Source organism: Mastigoproctus giganteus, chromosome 5 (genome assembly GCF_048544385.1).
Source record: "Mastigoproctus giganteus isolate SK-2022 chromosome 5, ASM4854438v1, whole genome shotgun sequence".
Lineage (NCBI taxonomy): Eukaryota > Metazoa > Arthropoda > Arachnida > Uropygi > Thelyphonidae > Mastigoproctus > Mastigoproctus giganteus.
In genome coordinates, this window is record NC_143579.1 from 37,572,126 (window position 1) to 37,596,927 (window position 24,802).

A 24,802-nucleotide genomic window follows, 5' to 3' on the forward strand; every position below is an offset into this window, starting at 1 on the left:
GTGTTTAATGGTACACTGGCAGCTACATAATACATCAAATCAAAGCCATTGTGCACTTTCAATTGTGAGCTTATACAGGGTGTCTCAAAAATATTGGTACAAACGTTTAGGGGAGGTAGGTAACATCTAAAGAAATGTGAATCGCATAGGAACCCATAACCGGAAACGTCACCGTAAGTCGGTACATGGCGCTGTTCATCAGTTCGCGAGAGGGAAAATTTATGGTTTACTCATTCAAGCAGTAGTCGCCGCACGAAGAGCATGCATTGATATGCGAACTGTGAGCTGGCAGACATGCACCTAGTGTATGGATTAGGAGAGGGCAATGGACGAGCCGCTCAACGAATTTATCGAGAATGCTTCCCAGACAGACATGTACTGGACCACCATTTGTTTGCGCATGTGCGATTATGGGTCATTTAGAGGTAACAGGAATAATGCGGGCAGACCACATTCGACGCAAACTCCTGCCATGGAAGAAAGTGTTGAATACCGTCCAGAATAATCCTACTACCAGCACACGTGCCGTTGCCTCTGCCTTAGGAGTGTCTCGTTGCAGTGTACAGCATGTCTGGCACGACAATTCCTTACACCCCTTTCATCTCCAAAGGGTTCAGTTACTGCTCCCCCAAGATCATCCTGCACGTGTGTCTTTTGTGCAGTGGTTTCTCCAAGTGTTCAAGACTTGAATTTTCCAGTCTATGTTTTGTTCACGGATGAGGCTTATTTCACTCGGGAGGGTTATTCAATCAGCACAATGCTCATGTGTGGGCTCACGACAACCCACACAGTGTGCACCCCCCCCCATGCAGCACAACATCGCTGCGCAATAAATGTGTGGGTAGGTATGGTCGGTGACTGCTTAGTTGGCCCATACCTGTTACCATCCCGCATGAACTCTGCTAAATATTGGATCTTTCTTGAACAAGTTCTACCCGGGTTACTTGACGATGTTCTAGCAAATGTGAGATGCAACATTTGGTTTCAACATGGCGGGGGCGCCTGCCCATTATGGAAGGCGTGTTTGTGACCATTTGAACAGGCGTTTTGGGCGTCGATGGATTGGCCATGGTAGACCCATTGCCTGGCCCCCATGCTCACTTGATTTCTTTCTGTGGGGGGGCCCTCAAATCTATCGTGTATGAATCGCCTGTGGAGACGGAAATGGATCTCGTGGCGAGATTCGTCTGCGCTACTGCTACTGTCAAAGAAACTCCAGGTGTGTTCGACCCTGTCCGCCAATCCATGCTGCGTTGGTGTCACGCATGCATTGCATCTCATGGTGGAACTTTCGAGCATCTGTTGTAACATCATGAAATGCATCGATCTCATACTCCATTATTAATATTATGTCAAATAAATGTTCGCCACTAATTACTGTCTTGTGTCATTTACAGTTATGGGTTCCTATGTGATTCACATTCCTTTAGATGTTACCTACCTCTCCTAAACGTTTGTACCAATATTTTTGAGACACCCTGTATGCATATATCATTATAGTTCCTTGAAAGCTGATATTGTACCTTCAGGACAACCATTTTAACAGACAATTGTTTATTTCTGGTTGAAAATTTGGTATAGCATTTATTTCAGGTTTTCAAAAAAAAAAAAAAAAAAAAAAAAAATCCAAATCCAAAGTTAATTTATAAAGGAAATTACCATTACCATTAGTACATACAACTTACATAAAACAAATTATCAAATTAAACATATTACAAAGAACTGAAAAAATTGCACTATCAATATCAAAACAGCTAAACAGTTTCTTACAGAGATTTCCAGTTCATTGTTCAAATCTGGCTTATTTTCACTGTAAACTGAAACAAAGAAGACATATCATAAAAATCTCAAAATATTACAACTATATATATATATTTTTCTAAAATAGAGGTGATAAAATTATATTTACTGCTTCCAGTGAACTCCTGCTTAACTGGCATAAATGGGGGTGCATCAAAATGTCAGGAATTTGTGTCAAACCAACTAAAGTTTGAGACATCAGTATACTGTTCTGTAAATTGTGTTTATTCTACAGTTGGTTTGAAAAACCATAAAAGCCAGCGTTCCCAGGAAGAAACAACAACGCAGTCCACAGCCACAAGACAAATAAAATCAGTCACGTGAAAAAAAAAATTCCTCTCATGCTAATGAAAAGTACAAGGTAATTTAAGAGTAGCTTCATATTTTAAGTCTTCAACGTTGTGTATTTTGATAAAGTAAACCATGAAGTAACAAAAAGGCTTTGTTGCATGTGTTATTTCTTTTAAATTCTGCACATTTTCAAGGTAAATTTGTCCCATTCTTGAGTAGGAAAAAACCTTATTTTTTTATATATTGTATATTTTATATACTGTATACTTTTTATATAAAAAAAATCTGCCTGAATTATAAGCAGCACTTTTTTTCCCCTCCATGATTCAAATCAAGACTTATTTTCTAGATTTACAGTTCAAAATTTACTAAGCTTTTAATTTCTTCCCTTATATAATACCCTTCTTTCTTTTGAAATAAAATTACTTCAAAATATTAGTAACTATACATATTAGTGTCTAACTGCTCATATTCAGGTATTCTTCAACATATTTCTATGGTATGTTTATGTAATTGCTTTTCCTTTTAAATATAATATAATATGATTTCAGAACAAAAGTGTAAGAGAGTGATGAGCTCGCCCACCCCTCCCAAGAGAAAAAAAAAAAGGAAGACAGCATTGTCTGCAATGTCAAACTCTGAGCAGCTGACAATACAATTGTAGAAATTAAAAAAAATATCTTAGCCCTTAAAACAGTGCTACAACATTTGCTCTTGCAGCAGACATGAGGATTATAAGATGAATAGTATTCATAAGGAGAGTTTGTTGGAAATACTGATGGTAATTGGAAGTGAGGTATAATGAAAGCTGTCCTTTAAAAATGATTCAAGGGAGATATGCAGAGAAAAAAAAAAAAAAAAAAAGAGTTCAATATCATGTGGCTGGTGTAGTTCAGCCATGTGAATTTTACATAATTGTAATAAAATTATTTTACTTAAAGAAAAGGTTCAGTTGAAGAGGCATTCAAGCCACTGTAAAATTAGTACTCAAGTGTAAGTTAGAAGTGGATGAACAAATGTTGAAATAAACTGTAACACCAACTGATGCTTCCTATTTCAAGCACATACATTTTGCATCTTAATGAATGATTTACAGAAAATTCTCTGTTCAGTAGGAGTAAATCAAATGACATCTCCATGTTAACCATTGAGAAACATAGTCCAGTTACACAAGCTATCATTAATACAGATATTTCAGATGGAGAGCTGCCATGTGTTCTTGAAACAATACTTATGTCTCAGCTTTAATTATTTTGTTAATTAATTAGTTACTAATGCAGTAAAAAACATGATAATATAGAGAGGTGAATAATACATACAAAAACAAAATTATTATTTATTAGAAATATATAAATGAAATAGAGATGTATAAGACGTGATCAAAACATTTGAGGAATGAACTAATATTTAGAAACAACAAAGTTTGAAGGTTATTCGGATAGATCTCCTTTGAAATAGTCTCCTTGACATGGTATACATTCCAATGCTTCTGCACTTTCTGGAAGTATTCCTGTTAAGCTTCTTTTTATTGCTAATCACTTGTGTGGCATTTAGAATAATTTCCTCAGTTGCAAATCTGTGACCTTGCAAGGAGACAAAAACCAGGGCAAAGCAAAATTTAGTGTGCATGGCTATATGGGAACCACAGTGATGGAGTGCTGTGCAAGAAATTCTTGAGTGGCAAATGGCAAGTGTGCATGGGCATTGTCACAATGCAAGTACCAATTCCCTGAAGCCCACATATCCAGCCATGTTCTCCAAATAGCATTGCAAAATTGCTGTAAAACTGTTCTGAAGTAGAATTAGTTTGCCATTTGACAATGTGGAACAAACCATAATGAACAATGCACTGAGAGCCAAAATCATATAAGCATATCTTCACATTTTATTGAAATTGTCCTTTTTTTTTCTGGTCTTGAAGAAGGTGAAGTTTTCCACTGAGAGGCTGGGCCTTCATTTCTGGGTCATAGCCGATCACCTACAACACCAGTAATGATTCTGGAAACAAAGTGTGGGTCAGCAATATGTTGATGAAGATCCTGAGATGCAAGAACACTCCAATCTTTGTGATAATCAGTGAGGATGTGAAGCATAAACTTGGCTGAAATGTATCACATCTTGTGTTAAAATTGATTGTCCCATAAGAAATACTAGTTTCACTAGCAACTTTGCAAATCAACATTGCCCCTGATCAGATCATGAACACAAGAGACTAAATCATTGATTTTTGAGGTTGAAGAGTGGCCAATAGTAAGAATCATCTTCAATGGACAAATGGCCCTCTTTAAACTCTGAAAACAGCTGAAAAGTCTTTGAATAACATATATCATCTTCTTGAATAGCATTTTTACAATTTTTAACATTTTGTGGTTTCTGTTACGAAAATGATTTGAAATTGCATTAATTTTGAAGCAAAATTTTGTGCAATTTCCCTGCTCAGTAAAATCACTCATTTTAAAATGCAACAAACACAAAGTTCTCTTCAACATGTACTAATTCAGACTGACTGAAGATAAACTGGTGATTCATAAATTAATATATATATATATATATAGATGAGTCTAAGAACATGTTGCAAGTTGTAACTACTCAATATGATGCCAGAATTTGAAGTTACAAAGTCAGTCCCAAAACATTTTGATCACACAGCATATATATTTTAATTTAAATTTAATTAGAAACAAAATCATTAGGAAAAATAAATAAAAGTTAAAAAAAACAACAAAATCATCATAAAAAAAAAAAATCACACAAAATTTGAAATGTAACTTGGCACATGGTCACTACATGTGACTAGGGACAAAGAATGCCATAATTCTATTAATTCTACATATGATCTGAACAAAGTAATAACAAGGGAGATGGGGGGGAATAATCATTTCAAGTGGCTGAATTACAAGAAGGAGTCAGTTCCCAGAAAGAGGATGATTAAACAAGTAGCTAATTAACTAGGAGTCCACTGCATTTGTAGTTAATCGTAAAGGTATATATAAGATGGAAAGTTATGAAAATGAATATTTTAAAGACAAATGAATATAGTTTGCAGCTTTATGAAGTAACTTATGGCACTGTACTTACCTTTAGACAATTTGAATATTTTTGTTTATAATCTTTTGTAATAGATTGGGTTATTTAAGGCACTAGGTTCAAGGGCCTGAATTGTTCAGCACTATGACAATTAAGGATATGAGTTTTTCAAAATAACTCTCAGAAACTTCAGTATTTCCTGAGTTTATTGGTGAAAAATAATTACACTTCTCGCAGGGATTGGTTTACTACAGCCCTGAGTGAAAGAAGTCTTTATGGTTTCTCATCCAACTTGTGATGAGGGAATCACACCTATATCTTTTCCAAATGGGTGACAAATGATAACGCCCTCTATACCAATGTAATGAATGCCTGATGTCATATTTATTTTTTGCTTTAAAGTTTATGCATCATGGTGTGTTTTGTGACTTTAAATTATTTCAACTGACTGTTTCCACCTAACATTACTATAGTAATATTAGGTGTTGTCCAATGTTCATTTTATAAAATGAACATTGGACAACAATATGGAAACTCATTCTCTGAACTGGACAAAAATTTAGAGAGAGAGAGAGAGAGAGATTTAACTTCGTACATTATACACAGTATATAAAGTCTATAATTTTAGTAATGCTATAATGATGATGAATAATTATTAACATAGAACACTGTGATTATGAAGAATCGAATTTTAATCAGCAATGCCTCTCCACGTAGTACTGATGCATCTTAAAATCCTATACTTTTGAAACCATTTTATAATAAAAATACATCACAAAATGCAGCCTTTTCTTGACTTTTGAGGGTGTCAAGAAGAAATGCATGATGAACTTCTAGACCTGGCCAACTAAAAGGAAATAAAAACTTCATTTACAATAAATGAACCATAATAATTTATATTTGTATAAAAGTTAAAATATATATACCATAGGGGCGCCTCCGTAGCCAGGTGGGAAGGAGCAGCAGTGCATAGCACACGCTTCTTGATTAGACCGGGGTTCGAGGCCATCACCACCAAATACGGAGGATGCGGAAAGGTCAGAAATGACCACCGCATATTCACGGAGCAATATGGCCTTAGTTGCTAATGCTCCTAAAAACCAAATAACTAACTAATATATACCATAAAACAATTTATAGGTGAATATAAATAAAAATACATTGTGTAATGCAAAAAATCACACAGATATGTCTATGAATGTAATGCATCACTTTTCTTGCATATTGTGGCTCACATGTCCAGGAAGTTATATGATCCTGGGCATATGTGAGAAAAAGTGTGCAATTCATTACACCATGTTTGTGAAGATATCTTAAATTCAAGACAATGGCATTCTCTTATCTCGTTTCCCAGCCATCATTTATTTTGAAATATAAGGGTTTCAAAGATGAGATCAGATTCATACCATTCCCAATTAACAGTGCATTCAGTATTGATGTCAAGGGACTTAAGTCAATGCCAACATTATTAGTATCTGGAATCTCTATGAATGTGCAAATGGAATGCCCATGATTTGAGTGTTTCAGGCTCTTCATATTGGCAATATTCAACACACAATATTAACAGAAATGTAAGAGAGTTAGATTTATCCCAACTTTGTTACACTGCAGAATGATAAACAGTGGTTGCAATTTTGGAATATTCACATGCATGTCTTGTAATGCATTACTTTCTTCAACATTTTTGCTTATATGTTCCTAGAATCAGATGACGTCCTGTCATGTATTTCAGTTAGTGTAGCTTTGAGACATAAAGAGACTAGACGTGTCACATTATTTATTAGGTTGATAAAGATTTTGATTTTATTTTTTTATTGCACACTGGCCATGATGTGCCAAAATCAGTTGATAAAGGCAACATATGTATTTTTAGTATATATATTTTAACTATTTTGTACAGCTACAATTTATTACAGTTTATTTGCTATAAACCATAATTTTTAAATAAAGTTTTTATTGTTGTTTGTTTGGTAAGTGATAGAAGCTTTTTGTACATATAGTGTTTTGTTTTAATATTAATCACCATATTTGGAGTCCGCCAAGGGGATGTAGCCTCCCTGTTGCTTTTCAACATCGTGGTCGACGCCATTATGAGGCAAGCATTCAGAAACAGACGGGGCATACAATATGACAAGGATCACTATGTGACTGACCTGATGTTTGCCAATGATAGTGCTATCTTTGCTGGTAACGACTCTGAAGCCACGGACATCCTCTACGACATTGCCCGCCTTGCCCGGCCATACGGTTTGAAGATCAATGCTGATAAGACAAAAGCCCTGACAACAGATGGGTCGCAAGCCACCATCTATCTCGAAGGTGTCCAGATCGAGCAAGTGCAGGACTTTAAATACCTTGGGTCGCTGGTCCAGGAGAAGAAAGTTGCATCCACCATGGAAATCCACAGCAGAATTGGACAGGCGGCCACTGCGTTCGCATCGCTCAAATGATGTCTGTGGAAGAGGACCAACATTTCCTCAAAGACTAAAATCTGACTCTTCCGGACTTTGATCCTGCCCATTCTCCTTTATGGATCAGAAACATGGATTTGTCTCAAGCTAGATTTAAACAGACTTGAGGTATTCCAAATGCGATGCCTGCGGCAGATTTTGGGAATCTCACTTCGTGATCGCATCACTAATGATACCATCCACACATGCCAACAGCAACCAACCATTGCCGACCAAATCCAGAAGCGAAGGCTTAGATGGTTTGGCCATGTATGTAGAATGGGCACGAACAGAATACCATCCACACTCCTTTGGAGACAACGACCCACCCAATGGAGCATCCAACGGACTGCGTCTAGGAAAACGTGGGCCAAGCAAGTGGAAAATGACTTGAAGAGCCGACGTCTCGACCTTAACCAGGCCAGGACTGACGCCATGGATCGTAAAGTATGGAAGAACATCACAGAGCAAGTCCGAAACCCTGCGGCACCTACAGCAGCATACTGGTTGCGTGGCCAATCGCCTTCCCCAGCTGCGAGCTAAGGACCAAGAAGAAGAAGAAGAATCACCATATTTAATTTATAAGAATAGAAAAAGAACAGATAAAATGATAAAACCCTGGATACATTACCAAATTAATATTATAAAACTACAAATCTTTTAAAAACCAAGCTCTCCTTCTTTTGGCCAGCATTCTGATTATACTATTATGTTCAAAATCCTCATGTATGTTTCGGAGGAACAGACTTGGATCAGTGGCATAGTGAAAGACTCTACAAACCCCACATTGTGCCCCCATCCCCAAACTGTTTGTAATTATCAAAAAAAAATAAAATAAAACATCTTTAAAAAATGTCATGCACTTGTACAGGTGTATAAAACACCAAGTTCCACTTAAAGGGAAACAAATAAATTTATTTTTCTATAGGAGGAGGACAGATTAGTTTATCAGTTGGGACCTCAAGTTTCCACCATGCTATTCAGCCTTCCACTCTCATCCAGGAGAAACAAGCTCAGACTAACTGCATTACATGGAAATCAACCTATTTGATGATTTCATACGGAGTGGGGGGGGAGCACTAAAATCTGGCCATGCCATGATATCTGTTAGTTAAGCTAACAATGTTTGATAAGAACCAATCCTATTTATATGTCAGAAGTGTGAGGTGAAATAGATAATTCCCATATTCATTATAGTGAAATTGTGGTTCCACATGTATGTGCATGGCTATAGCTGATTTTTTGATCAACATCTTCAATGGTTGTGATATGTAAATTTCATCAATTCCAGGTACTATATTTTATAAATGATGCTTATTCATTCCAGAATAAATCAAATAATAATGCCCAAAGTGCTACTGCTCTCAATTATGTCAAACTACATCACACCTAAGCTAAAAACATGTTTGAAACTGCGTTGTTTCGTAAGCTATTAGATTCACGACTGTATAAGTGAGTTTCCATGGGCTAAATTGCATTCAGCTCATATAACATGTATGCTAAAAATCTCATAATAATCCATTGGAATGGTAGGAGGGGTTACCACACTGCCTTCACCCGAGACTGTTTAACTACAGCCACAACTGAAGCAGCCTTTAAGAATTCCTCTGACCTTAACAACATTTGAACAAAAAAAAAAAAAAAAACATCTCTTAAAATGAGTGAAAACTGAAGAACCTATTTTACTCTTACAGAAAGAAAAAAAGCCAAAAACAATTAATAAACACTAAACTATAACAATACTGCAAAATGAATATGTGGAAATCAAGTCAGTTGAATGTCTGAAATGGAATCCTAAATATGAAGCAACATGAATGTAAAGCAACTTTGCCAAAAAACATTTCTGTGCTACTTAGCACTTCAGTGGCAGGAGAGCAGATAAGGCTGGTGTCCTGGGGACAATAAGGTATACACATTGTGAGATCATTCTATCACAAAAAATGCATGGCCCATTTTTAAAACTGCTGCACTGGTTTATCTGCTACAATAAAACGATAAATTCCTTTGGCTGTACATTGTGTATAAATGAAAGATTACCCAATTGCTATCTTCATCAATATTGCACACAATAATCACAGTTTACACAACTGCTTCCTGCATTTTTTTGGTGTACTGTATATTACACTGTTTTATTTTATAATATACCACATCAATGTTTCAATTTATTTCATTTATTTATAAAGAAAAAGTTGTATTAAAGTATAACCTTGAAACCTTACTAATTTAAAAGTTGCCTTCTTAATAACAGTATGTACATGTTGAGTAATAAATTAAAATTTAAAAACCTGCCTATTGATAGTTGTACAATTAGTATAAAGATATTATAGAGGAGAATAAAATAAATTTTTAGACTGTTATAAATGTTATAGATATAAATGCAAAATCTATATTAAGAAAAAATATAAAATATAATATAAATTATAAAAAAAAAATCATGTTAAAAACGGGTCTTTTAAAAGTGTATTTTCTGCCAAATATCTAAACATGCTCCCCAGTCAGACAACCTCTACTACTATTTATGCAAAAATATATTGGCCGACTATTAGAAATTGGAATTCAGAAAATTTTTAATAGAGATCCATACAGCAGAATGCACCAAAAATCAGGATATTTCTTCTAAATATGTGTCACATAATGCCATGAGAAAATTGCAAGCTATTATTTTCTACTTACAAAAACCCTTACGAAATGCTTAATTTCTCAATATGGATTCAGAAAAGAAAGCTAGAAATTAAAAATTAAATTTTTAACAGTCTAAAAATTTAATTTCAGAGTAGTAGAAATTAATAACTAAAAGTTAATACAAAAAAAAAAAAAAAAAACGAAATTACAAACATAAGTTTTAAACTTACACATAGGTTTTAATTGAGAGATCAATTCTTCTTTTGTCCATTCCTTTTTGTCTGCACAGCAGCTGAGACTAGGAGTTATAAGTAATTTATTATCATCACTGTATGGTACATTCAGGTAATGTACCAATACAATATCTGGATTCTGAAAGATGATGTTAAAGGAAACACATTTAGCATATAATGTATATGCTACAGTTATTACTTAACCTTTTCCAGAGAATGTACAGGTATATACATTTATGGCATGTGGGCCCCGAGGAGTGCATATACACTGAGTGATCACTGAATTATGACCACCACTATGAAAACTGAATGCGACCTGTTGACCACGTGAGGTACGAGAATGCACAGTTAGTCGATCTATGTAGCATAGATAAGGTGTCAGTGGTTCAGTAGGTAGTAAAATTTCGAGCATGATGGGTAAAAGGAAGGATTTATCGGACTTGGATAAAGGACAGATTGTGGAAGCTCAACGAGCTGGTGCCTCGATTTCCCACACGGCTGAACTGGTGGGGTGTTTGAGAGCCGCCATTGTTAAAGTGTACCAGGACTGGCATCAAAATGGTCAAACAACGACCCAACAGTAAAACTGCAAAGATCAGTGAAAGGTTGATGTTAGAGGTGAGCATCGGGTCTGATGACTCGTAGAGGCACAGCACTGTTGAACAGTTGACTACTCGATACAACATGGGCCAACCTGGAACAATATCTGGCATGACCATGCATCGCACACGTATGGGCTATACCAGCAGATAACCCCTACACCATCCTCTCCTAACCAAGGTTCATCAGCTTAAAAGACTCGCCTGGTGCAAAGAGCATGCAAATTGAACATTAGAAGACTGTAAGAAGGTATGCTGGTTGGATGAGTCACGTTATTTACTCCACAGCGTGGATGGTCGTGTACAGATTTCGCATCAACAACATCAGGCTCTTCGTCCATCATGCATGGTATCAAAAGTGCAGGCCGGTGGAGGCAGTTGTATGTTGTGGGACATGTTTCACTGGCAGGAATTTGGACTCCTAGTGCATGTGGAACAACATATCACTAATCTCCGCTATCGTCAACTGCTTGCTGACTGTGTACACCCCACTATGTTGCACTTTTTCCCGAATGGCAATGGTGTCCTCCAAGATGACAATGCGCTGAGCCATTGGGCACTTGATGTGCAGGAATGGTTTGGGGAACACAGTTCTAACTTCCAGCATATCGAATGGCCTCTGAACTCCTCTGATATCAATCCCATATAGCACTTGTGGGGCACTATGGAAAGGCATATCAGGCATCTGGATACACCAATCACCTCCATATCTGCATTGCTAGCTGCATTAAGCACAGCTTGATTGGCCATACTTCCCCCGAATGCTTCCGACATCTTGTTGAATCAATGCCATGTCAGATAGCTGCTGTACTGAGGGCAAAAGGAGGACCTACGAAGTATTAGGTGGGTGGTCATAATTCAGTGATCACTCACTGTATGTATTTTTTTCAAGGTCATTTCAAATGCTTTAAGCTGCAGTATAAATTTTCCAGTAATTGCTACCATTCCTTATTTGTGTTTTTAAGTAACTGTAGACAATTTATAATAATGGCAAAAAGAAAATATAATTTTACAATCAGAGGGGGAGACGATCATGCCTGTCAGCCATTGTTGTCCGATTTTGGCTTGCAAAAGCTAAAATTCAGATTTAGAAGTTTGTGAAACTCAATTCAGTGATAAATAAATAGATGCAGAAAGCAGTATTACATCAAAATGAAAGTAGCAATGATTTTTTTAAAATTTATTTTTAAAAATATTGATTTTTTAAAAATAATTTCCACTTATATTAAGTCAAATTAGGAACAAATTAATATTTAAAAACATTATGTGCATAAATGCTTTCTAATTTTTACAAAAAGTTTCAAAATTTCATGAAGAAACTAACTCCACAGAGCCAACTGCTAGTGAAAAACACTGCTTCGGGCACCCAGACTTATTCAAGAAATTCACTCCAGAAAAGGTTAAAAAACAGAAAAAGGTGCATGATACGTAATATGCTAATACATCTTATATGAAATATAACTATTATTATCACAAAAAAAAATAAACAATCAAGTAAATATGAGTGCATATCCTATTACATAAGTGTTTTCAAAATAATTTAAACCCAGGAAGATGAGCTGCCTGGTGCATTTCAGTGAAACAATCACAGTGATTTTTAAAATGTTCCAGCAAAAATGAAGCAGTGCCTCTGAAAGATGCTAAAAGAATCTATGACTCTTTTAGTATCTTTCAGAGGCACTATGAAGAATAGGCAGGCTGCATAAAATAGCTTTAGAAGCAGTAGCCTCCAAGTGACTAAAAAATCAAATGACTCTGAGCAATGATTGTTGTTATTGTTATTTGGTTTTTAGGAGCATTAGCAATTAAGGCCATATTGCTCCGGGATATGCAGTGGTCATTCCCTGACCTTTCTGCATCCTCCGTATTTGGCGGTGACGGGCTCGAACCCCGGTCTAATCAAGAAGCGTGTGCTACGCACTACTGCTCCTTCCCACCTGGCTAAGGAGGTGCCTCTGTGAGCAATGAAATAGTTAAGCTGCATCTTGAGTACAGCATACAGGTCTGGAGGCCTCACTTTAAGGATGTAGATCTGCAGGAACTGGTGCAGAGAAGGACAACAAGATTAGTGAGGGGAATAAAAGGGTGGTTCTACTAAGAAAGACTTCTGTTCTGCAAATTTCAGCATCAAGACTAGGCAACTGTGAGGTAATCTGATTGAGGTATTTAAGACTTTGAATGGATTGAGTAAGCTCAATGCTGATGGCATTCTTAATCTCGCTCACGAGGGAACATAAACTGAAACTGAGGAGGGATGATTTCAGGAGAGATGTGTGGAAGATGCCTTCAGCCAGCAGGTGGCTGATTGTTGGAATAAACTTCCATCTGTTGTTATGAAAGTGGGTAGTTTGAATAAATTCAAGGAAGAACTAAACTCTTGGAGTGGATGGACATGTGATGTTTCTCTTTTTTTTTCTGGCTTTATAAGCTTGCTTTCTTGCATCATTTGCCATTACTAATACTACCAATTTCAAACACTCCTAGTGACCACTTGAATTAGGCCTAACTGCATTATCAATAGCATGGTTGTGTTGTAGCCCAAAACATGAACGGTCGGTCCTCATTCATTTTTTTTTTTTTTTTTTTTTGTGTTCCATAATTTTTTTTTTTTTTTTCAAAAAAAAATGTTATTACTGATAGTTATCATTATTATTATTTTTTAAGCTCTCCTAACTTATAGTTTTTCTATAGTTTGGTCTTAAAAATCATCCTGCCAGAATGATTTTTAAAGACCAAATTTAACAGCATATAACATGGAAATGTTAATACAATTTTTAAACACAATTGGTCAATTTTAGTGACCAATTATGTTGCAAAAAAAGCCAATAATATCCTTCTGGTACCTGATGAAATGAGGACCCATCATATAAAATCCTTTATTCCATTTTATTTAACAGTATTGCATCATTTATTTTTGGCACTTTGGCTCACAAATTTAGCAATCTTCAAAAGCATGCTGCAAAGAGGTCATGATCAGCTCATCATCTGGGTTTTTTCTTAAGTGCTTCTAAAACCATTTCTTTCAATCTCAATGCAATCCGCACTGCATTGAAGTTGAAATAAACTGAGCACATTTGTAATTCCGGAATATTTTGTGCCCTTCACCTATATATTTAAGAAACTTAATCCATTATTCATCTCAGTGGTGGAAGAAAGACTGTTGGTTTTTCTTTAAGACCTGTGCACAGAGCAGCAGCACATAAGCCATCTGGCACATATGTTTAGCATCAGGATGTTTACTGTGCTACCAGTAAGAGAAAGCCATAATTATTTCTAACTCATGGACAATTGTACTTTTTTTATTCCACATGATTCATTGCCTGAAAGATCTGTAGTATGCTGCTGCAATAACCACTCACAGAACTGGATGTAGTGTTGGTAGTCCACAGGCAACAATCTTTGAAAACTTGCACAATGAAGTGGATAGAAAGCAATGCACTCATTGCACAGAAAGCCATGGACACTTCCATTCAAAGTACTGAACTCCCTTCTGAAAGAGCAGGTACTGCATATAGGATTATATGCTATCCCAGCCAGTACTGTATGTTCTAAAAGTGGAAGATACATTAGCATTAGCAGAGGCATTTGATGCAAGAAAGCAAGCTTATGCAGCATCAGCCAAAAAAAAAAAAAAAAAACCCACTTCCACTTCACCCCTCTGTTCGTTCAAAATACCTGTCCAGCTGAGCCTTAAACTTATTTAGGCTATCAACCTCCATCACAAGGGATGGAAGTCTGTTCCACCAACCAACCACCCGCTCGCTAAAGGTAAATTTCCGCACGTCTATCCTACATCTGTCTTTCCTCAATTTGAATTTATGCTCTCTCAGGTGATTTTTCTGAGCTAGAGGAAGAATCCCATCAGCATTGAGCATGCTTAAACCATTCAAGGCTTTATACACCTCTATCAGATCACCTCGCTGGTGCCTAGTCTCCAGACACTGCAATTTGCAAAACTTAAGCCTTTCTTCGTAAGAGCACCCCTTTGTTCCATTCACTAATCTTGTTGCCCTTCTCTGTACTCGTTCCAGCAGCTCTACATCCTTCTTGAAATGAGGCCTCCAGACCTGTATACAGTACTCTAGGTGTGGCCTGACCATTGCCTTATACAATGGAATAATCACCTCCTTATCCCTGCTGGAAAAGTTCCTGTATATCATTGACAATACTCCATGAGCTACTCTTGCAGCCCATCTGCACTGCTCAGAGAACTTCATATCTCCCTGCACAACCACCCCCAAGTCCCTTTCATTCTCTACCACTGTCAGTGTAGTACCACAGAGTTGATACGTTGCTCTGGGGTTGCTGTTTCCCATGTGTAGTACTTTACATTTCTCAATGTTAAACTTCATTTGCCACCTCTCGGCCCATCTGCTCAACCTTTCCAGATCCTGTTGCAGCAGCATAGTGTCGGTAGTGTCCTTGACAACCCTGCCAACCTTTGTATCATCTGCAAACTTGGACATTAAGCTTGATATACCATAATCAATATCATTTATAAATACAGAAAACAATAATGGACCCAACGCTGAGCCCTGAGGGACTCCACTAATAACATTAGTCCACGATGAGCAGTGTCCATTGATTACCACTCTCTGTCTTCTCCCCCTCAACCACCCCTTTATCCACAGCAGCAATTTGCCTCCAATGTCACACTGCTCCAATTTGTGTAGCAGTCTTCCATGTGCAACAGTATCAAAAGCCTTTCTAAGATCCAAGTATATAATATCAAAGTTATTCCCTGCATCCAGTTCTTTTGTGACTGCATCATAGTATCCAATCAAGTTGGTCAGGCAAGACTTCCCCTTAACAAAACCATGCTGTGTCTGAGCTATAACTGAAGTCTTGTCTAAATGATCCTGCAGTGCTTCTTTAACCAGTGCCTCCATTAATTTTCCTGAAACAGAAGTTAAGCTCACAGGTCTATAATTACTTGTGTCAGCCTTTGATCCTCCTTTGTGAATTGGGGTCACATTTGCACATTTCCAGTCTATGGGTACCTCCCCTGAGTCCAAGGAAGCTCTCATAATTATGGCTAAGGGTTTGCTTACTTCCTTTGCTGCCTCCTTTAATATAACTGGATAGATTCCATCCACCCCGGGTGCCTTTCTTGTGTTTATCTTCAACAGTTTCTCCTCCCCTTTACTCCCAGTTATTTCAAGATTCTGTAGCTTACTGCTAGAGTTGAATACACCTCTGGCATTCCCCTTGCTGAATAACTCCACATGTGTGAATGTCGATGCAAAATATTCGTTTAGTTTGTTAGCTACCTGAGCAGGATCATCAACAGTTGACCCATCAATATCAAGTGGACCAATCTGATTCATCCCCTTCTTTCTAGAGTTTACATAAGTAAAGAACTCTTTGCTGTTTTTCTTTGCATCCCTTGCCAAGGATTTCTCATAATCGGCCTTTGCCTGCCTAACCTCCTTTGTAACTTGGTTGCATATCAACTTATATCTATCATAGGCTTCTGTGTCATGTGTTAATTTGTAAGTATCCCATGCATTTTTCTTCTCTGCCATATGCCTCATTAGTTCATCTGACATCCATTTTGGCCTAAACCTTGAACAATATTTCTTAGTTGGTATGAAAAGCCTAGTAGCTTCCAAGATAAGTTCTTTGAATGCTTCCCATTTTGAATTTGCTGTTGGTAACATCATCAGTTGGTCCCACTGTATAGAATTTAAATACTGTCTCAGTCCATCGTAGTCGCCTTTACGGAAGCAATAATCCTTCCCTTTACCCCTAATGGTAGTTACCTCTTTGAGTAAATCCCACTTCAGCACACTGTGATCACTGCCACCTAGTGGTTCATTTATCTGCAGATTCTTAATGCATGAAGAATCACTGCTGATAATCAAATCAAGAGTATTACTCCCTCTAGTTGCCTCCCGAACATGCTGATGTAGAAAACAATCAACCAATAAATCCACAAAAGCCCTGCTAGTGTGTGAGTAACCAGCCCCCAAATTCCAGTCAATATCTGGGAAATTAAAATCTCCCATTATAAGACTCTCTGATTTACTGGCCCACTCTATTTCCCTGTACAGTTCCTTATTATACTCATCAGAGTCATTAGGCCTATAGCACACTCCTACTCTCAAATTTGATCTCCCAATGCTTATGTCACACCAAACTGACTCAACACTGCACTGTCCGGCGATGTCGACTGGCTTCACTTCCTTGGTTTTTATGTGTTTCTTAACTAATAGCAGCATAACCCCTCCCCCCTTCCTATCCTGTCTATCCTTTCTGTAGACGTTGTACTCCCCAAATTGCAGTTCTGCATCCCTTATGTCTGTGTGACACCACGTCTTTGATATCCCAACAATATCTGCCTTTGATGTTTTGAGCAATACCTGAAATTCATCAAATTTATTTACTAAACTCCTAGCATTGGTGTACACGCAAGTATACCTGCACCTGTTTCTATTCTTAGCTACCCTAACACAACCCATGTGTTTACTTGTACCGCAATGGCTCCCAGCAGTCTCTGAAATACCATGCATCTTGTTTTTCAGGCTTCTGCTCATTCTAATAGAAGCAGTACAAGAATCTCTTTCACCTCTGCCAGTGGCTACTGTCAATCTATTGGTCTTTGTCTCCCCCTAAGCTAGCAGTTTTCCGACCCACCTAACACTGCCTCGATAGCATCAGCAAATATTCTTGCAACTAATATCTTGCATACAGTGGAAGTTACAGTACTAATAGTGAACAATTTATAACCAAGAGGCACCCTAGTTTATTGCTAGGGGCACTTACCCAGCAGCAGATAGATATCAATTCTTATTTGTTAGGTATATTGCAACTTAGCAAGCCCTAGTAAATATAAACAACTTTACTGATGACTATTCCTACTGACCCAATCCCAATGTATAAGCAAATGGTTCATTTCCCTTTTGCACATATGGGTGGTTATAACAGGTAATATCATGAACACTGCTGGCCATTTTTTTCCATGATGCAGCCTTTAAGATTAGTGCTGTGTTTTTAATTCCATTTGATTTCTGTGTGTGTGTATATTTAAGATTTTTAAAGTTAATGGTCATGATTATTTTTAATATGTTCTGTTACAATAGTATAAAATATTATCTTTTTGAAAATTAAAATATCATAATATATTCTCACCTGTAGAAGCCAGTAGCAGCGTCTATGGAAAGTAGGCAAAATGGCTGAATGAACATAGCAGCCATAAATGCACTAAAAAATAAAACCAATCCAACTATAAACATCATATGAATTTTAATTCAGTAAGATGCTTTTAAAAAAATATTTCATAAGGTTAAAAAATATTAAATAAATTAATTAACAATAATGAATAAAAGGAATTTATCCATTGTACAATAGTTGGTTTCCCAGAAACCATGCACTACACATTATATTAAGTCAATGGTAAACAAGAGGTAGGAGGAAAGTTACCTCCTAGGGATAGTTACTCTTCAACGAGTTTAGGAAGAAATTTAATCAAAAGAGTAAAATATAGTGTATATCCACAGTCATAAAATGTACTTCTATACGTGAGTCCCTTACAAGGAAATCTGAAGAAGCTTCTGATGGTGATAGTATTGCCTCCTTTTATTTTAAAATGCAGTATTTAGTAATTTATATAAAGGCTGGTGAAGGTCAGCATAAGAATGAACTGCCTGAATTGTTATGAGAATAAAACACCTCCTTCCATGTTGATATCAATAGCATATTGATGATTTTTGAGGTTATGATGAATGTTGTGGCGAGATCCAATATTCCTTACATTTCGAGGGTACAGCTCTAAAACGGTGTTCGCAGGCCGGCCGCTAGTTAGTACACCGGACTGAACCTATTGGTAACTCTCTAGGAAGCTTCCGGATCAGCTAGTGTATAATCTCGCTACCTCTACTCTGCCAGATAGTGACTGGAGGGAGTCCGAGTAGTGTGTATGCGGGGAGCATTGTCGAGGCCACGTTATGTCAAGGATCTGGGTATATTCTTACCACATGTACACCATATCCAAAAATTTCATTACTTCATACAGCATGTCCCACCCACTTTTTCTTACTATTGAATACACCATGAATTGTCAAATTGATAGAGCAAGCTTATCTGAGAAAAGATCTAAACCTCCCAAGGACTTCCTAATTCATTTCACAAATATACGTGGTCTCAATTCTAATCTCAACGATGTCCATTTCCACTTGCAGTCTTCCAAACCCCATGTACTTTTTCTGACTGAATCTCAGTTGTCAGTTGATTCAACTACTGCTCATCTCAGAAGTCCAAATTATTTGCTGTATGATTCCTTTCGCCTCAAAGGTGGTACTTGTGCATATGTCCGTTTTGATATTCCCTGTCAGAGACTTGGCAATTTGGAATCTCCTCTCTTTGATCTTCTCTGGCTTAAAATCTCTCTACCTCATTGTGTAAAATTCATCTGTTGTCTCTACCGTTCTCCCAACTCCACTAATCACTTGGAGCTCTTTGACTTCCTCTCTTTGCAACTTGACTTTCTCCAGTCCAACTTTCCTAACAGTGAGGTAATTTTCCTTGGTGATTTTAACGTTCACAACTCCAGCTGGCTTCCGTTTTCTAGTCACACTGACCCAGCAGGTCGAGATGCTGAGGCTTTTGCAATTACTAATGACCTAGCACAGATTGTTCATTTACCTACAAGAATACCGAACAATCCTAATCACACAGCCAATACGCTTGATCTTTTTCTCACAAACAACCCTTCTAAGTACAAGGTTGAAGTGAGAGGTCCTTTAGGCACTTCAGATCACAACTTGGTGATTGCCTCTTCTCCAATGGAACCTTTATCTCGTGGCTATTCCCAACCTCGTATTGTTTGGCATTACAAGAATGCAAAATGGGATGACCTGCGAGACTTCTTTTCTTCTTTTCCTTGGTCTGATTACTGTTTCAAAACTTCTGATGTCAACGTTTGCTCAGATCGTGTCAGTGAAATTATTCTTGCAGGAATGGAATCCTTTATCCCACACTCCACTTTAAAATCTCGTCCTTTATCTAAACCTTGGTTTTCCAATAAATGTGCTAAGGCTGCCCAAGAGAAGAACGTTGCATATCGTAATTGGCTTGTTTCTAATTCTTCAGTTTCATTTTCTGCCTACACCAAAGCTCGCAACAATTGTAAAGCAGTTATTAATCAGTCCAAACTAGAGTTTGAACAGGCTAAGAGTAGAAAACTTGCTTCTTGTCCTAATGGTAGCCGAGCATTCTGGTCTCTTGCCAAAGCTATTGGCCGCAACTTTTGCCCATCTCTGCTCCCACCTCTGTCCAAACCAGATGGTTCTGTTGTCACTTCAGCCAAGGATAAAGCTGACCTGCTAGCATCCCATTTTTCTTTGAGTTCATGTATTAATGATCTTGGTAAAACACCTCCCACCATTCCTAACACGCTCGATTCAATACCTCCTGTGGTCTTCCGTCAAAAGGATATCAGAAGGATTTTGATGAATCTTGATGCTAAGAAAGCTCCAGGTCCTGATGGTATTTCTCCACTTGTTCTCAAAACCTGTGCTCCTGAACTTACTCCTATTCATTGCCGCCTTTTTTCACTTTCTTATTCCAAAGGTGTTTTTCCTTCTGCTTGGAAATTTGCTCATATCCAGCCAGTTCCTAAAAAGGGTGACAAATCCCTCCCATCCAATTATCGTCCCATTGCAATTACTTCTACTCTTTCTAAAGTAATGGAGAAATCAATTAACCGCCAACTCTTAAACTACCTAGAAACCTTCCGTCTGATCGACGATCGCCAGTATGGATTCTGTCAGTGTCGATCCACTGGTGATATTCTGGCTTACGTTACCCATTTATGGACTAATTCAATGGAAAGGTTTGGTGAAACACAAGTAGTTGCTCTTGACATCTCAAAGGCTTCTGATCGTGTTTGGCATAAAGGTCTTCTAAACAAGCTTCCATCTTATGGTTTGCCAACTGTTTTTAGTAATTGGTTATCCAGTTTTCTCTCTGATCGCTCACTGAGGGTGATGGTAGATGGCTCTCTGTCTTCTAACTTCTCCACTAATGCCGGTGTCCCCCAAGGTTCAGTTCTTTCCCCCACTCTTTTCCTCTTGTATATCAATGACCTTCTTCCATTGACTGGAAATCCTATCCATAGTTTTGCCGATGATAGCACATTGCATTCAACTTTCCATTTTGAGAAACCTTGTCCAGCTCAATCAGCTTCAAGTTCTCGAAAATCTGCTGCCAATTCCTTAAATGCCGATCTTCAGGTAATTCTCCAGTGGGGCAAAGACAACTTAGTTGATTTCAACCCTTCTAAAACTCAATCTTGTCTTATATCTCGCAAAAAGGATTCTTCTGCTCCTATGCTTATCTTTAGTGACACTCCGATTTCTAGGCAAAATGATATCTCTTTTGGGGATTACCCTGACTTCTAATCTCTCTTGGCACAAGCACATTACAAATATTGCTTCCTCTGCATCTAAAAAACTTGGTTTTCTCTTTCGCTCTCGGCGTTACTTTTCTCCCAAACAGCTGCTCACTCTGTATAAATCGAAAATCCACCCTGCCATGGAATATTGTTCCCACATCTGGGGTGGTGCCCCCAAAACCTCTCTCAGGCTTCTTGATTCCATTCAGAAGAGGGCAGTTAGGTTAATTAATGATTCATCTCTAACAGAGTCTCTCCACTCGCTGTCTCATAGACGCACTGTTTCTGCTGCATGCCTCTTCTACAGATACTTCCATGGGCACTGTTCTTCTGAATTGGCTTCTATAATTCCCGCTCTCTCTTTCAAAACAGTCCGAACACGTGCCGCCACCAGCCAACATCCATTTACTGTCCAACTTCAAACCCACAGAACCAACTTTCATCTTCCTCATTTATTCATTCAACTGCCGTTTTCTGGAACAACCTTCCTTCATACGTATTTCCTGAAAATTACAATCTACAGAAGTTCAAGTCCAATATCAACAAATATCTTCTTTTGTCTTCTCAACCTCCAACCCAAGCACGGTACTAAGTACTATAGGTTATAATACCTCTCGTGTTTGGGGTTCTCATAAAAAAAAAAAAAAAAAAAATTCTACCTTGTTTAACAACTGTTTGCATTTCTACAGAGATTGCCCAAGGGTTGCAACTATCATGTGGCCAAATTTATGAAAAATAAGACAATGACCATATGAGACCTATAATTTGGTAGGACCCATGGTAGTTTGCTGCTCAGGTTCTACTGCATTAATTATTATTGTTATTTTTTTTTAAATTAAGCACAAGTGAGCAACCTTCAGAACAGTAATTCTCAAAACTCTGAAGCATGTAGACATTTCAGGTGAAGTGCACTTGAAATGTCTAAATGCAATGGCTAGAATCACTATATTAATCATACTGAACACAACATATACTATTACTAAAAATATCTTCAAGTCATTATACCAGAAAAACAAAATAGTAGCTGGTGTTTAGGACATTTAATACTTGAAAAAAATGTTTTCTAGGCTACATTGAAGGGGTTCTTAGACAGATATTTTGTCTGGGACTCAAATTTATAAATCTGTTCCTAACTATGTCAATACATGTAGTCCAGGGATTCCTAACCTTTTTTTACCTGTCAACCTCTTTAAAAAAAAAAGGTATTTTCTCCCATTTACCCCTCATCCAAAAAATGCACACATTTTAATGGATGCATTATAAGAAAATATCAATTAATAATAGTTAATTATTATTTATTAAAAATATAAAATAATTGTAATACACAGATAAGTAACAATATTATTATATAATTTGCCCGTCGACTTCCATTTGACTCCTTGGCATGTATTGACTCTTCTTTCAAGGCAACTGACCCCAAGGGGTCAATATCAACACTGTTGGTAATCCTACTTCTGGCTGGTCTTTCTTACTCAACTAGCATTGCATGATTCTAGCAGTTTTTCATTTGTTTCTCCTAAAAAATAACAATGTTCTCACACCAACATCCTTTGCTAGGCTAGCTGCACAATTTCTTTATTTTTCCTGTTGTAAAGCTTAGCTTTGTTTATAATTTGTTAAATTTGAAAAGGAAACATTCAATTAATACCAAAATTTTCAGCATGTGTTCTAATGGGCACCAAGTCTTACCCACGACTCCCATACAAAGAAATATTACTTTAAATTTGGAAAGCAGTTCTGATTCTTTTCAAAATTTTAGGACTTAATTACAATATTATTACTTGCCCTTCACAAAGAAGTGTTGCTATATAACTCCCACCTTGCAACTACTTATCGTGTAGTACAATTTTTGTAAAACTGTGCTACATGATTAAGTAGCAATGTATTGAACTTTCTGAGTAGTACAGGGGATATTGAAGTATCTATTTCTAGATGTGTAATTCAATGTATGTATTATATAACTTATTTTTTTATTTATCTTGATATATTGGGCAGAAATGTATAGCTTACAGGTAAGAAATGTATGGCCAACTCTGCCATAGAATTTGTCTACTTTTCATGGTGAAAAACCATATTCCCCTGGTAGGTCAATTACTCTAACACTACCAGATGGCATTCTAGTAATTATTAGTAATAAATAGGAATTTTAACTTATACTGTACTTTTTTTTACTCCATTCAGTAAGCCTGCATCATTCTTTTTTATTAAAAAATTAATAAATTTTTAGAGCTTTTATTCAGTTTATCATTTAATTCTTCTGTATATATACCATATTATTTTAATAAATATATGTATTAATTTATGGGGAAGATTATCATAAGAGACATACCTAGGTAAATCTATAGAGAATGCATAAGTGAAGTATGTTACACATACACAAAGGATAAGATACAAAAACTGATCGCTTGTATACCTAAAATCTGCATGATTTCTTCTGGGGTCAACCACCCAAATTCAAAGGAAAAACCAACAATAAGCAGTTCTCTCTGCAATGATCAATATGCACTAAGACAAAAACAAATTTGAGATTATATAACAAATAACAGAATTTAGAATAATATAAAATATAATAGAAATTAAGAAATAATTTTGAGGTTATATAACAAATAATAGAATTTTGAATTATATAAAATATAACAGAAATAGAAATTAAGAATTTATATACATTATATAAATTATATTTTATATAAAATATAATTTATATAATGTGGCAGATTTTGGTCCATTTCCCTCAACATGAATTGTTGAAGAGCCTTCCATACTTTGCTTATGCATTATATAAATTATATTTTATATAAAATATTTTATATAAAATATTATATTTTATATAAAATATAATTTATATAATGCATTATATAAATTCGAAATTTCTTAATTTCTATTATATTTTATGAAATTCAAAATTCTATCATTTGTTATATAACCTCAAATTTGTTTTCCCTTAGTGCATATTGATCATTACAGAAACAGAGAACCCCTTATTGTTTTTTCCTTTCAATTTGGGTGGTTGACCTAAGAAGAAGTCACTCGGATTGTAGGTATACAGCGATAAGTTTTTCAATATTATCCTTTGTGTATATGTAACATATGTAGCACTACTGCTCCTGACCACTTTGGCCTCCATAGCTAAGTGGTCAGGAGCGGGAGTGCAGTAGTAGATGCTCTTTGAATAGACTGGGGTTCAAGCCCCTAACTGCAAAATACGGTTGATCTGCCAACCTGCACTGGACCAGTGTGGCAGATTTTGGTCCATTTCCCTCAACATGAATTGTTGAAGAGCCTTCCATCCTGCAGTGGATTGATTAATGGCTGCAGTTTACCTTTTACCTTTATATGTAACATACTTTGCTTATGCATTCTTCATAGATTTATCTAGGTATGTGTCTT

At 36.8% G+C, this 24,802-nt stretch overlaps 1 protein-coding gene across 9 annotated transcripts in view; it reads right to left on the reverse strand.

Moving 5' to 3' along the window:
- The window catches only part of LOC150085310 (calmodulin-binding transcription activator 2-like), a 736,406-nt gene that overhangs the window by 199,627 nt on the left and 511,977 nt on the right, over positions 1-24,802 (reverse strand). For all 9 annotated transcript variants that reach the window (XM_090373990.1, XM_090373988.1, XM_090373984.1 and 6 more), the window contains 3 exons: positions 18,154-18,225; positions 10,421-10,562; positions 1,771-1,817 (listed from right to left, as the gene is read on the reverse strand). In XM_090373990.1, coding sequence (XP_090230116.1) covers positions 1,771-1,817; positions 10,421-10,562; positions 18,154-18,225 — 261 coding nt within the window. The remainder of the gene's footprint in view (positions 1-1,770; positions 1,818-10,420; positions 10,563-18,153; positions 18,226-24,802) is intronic.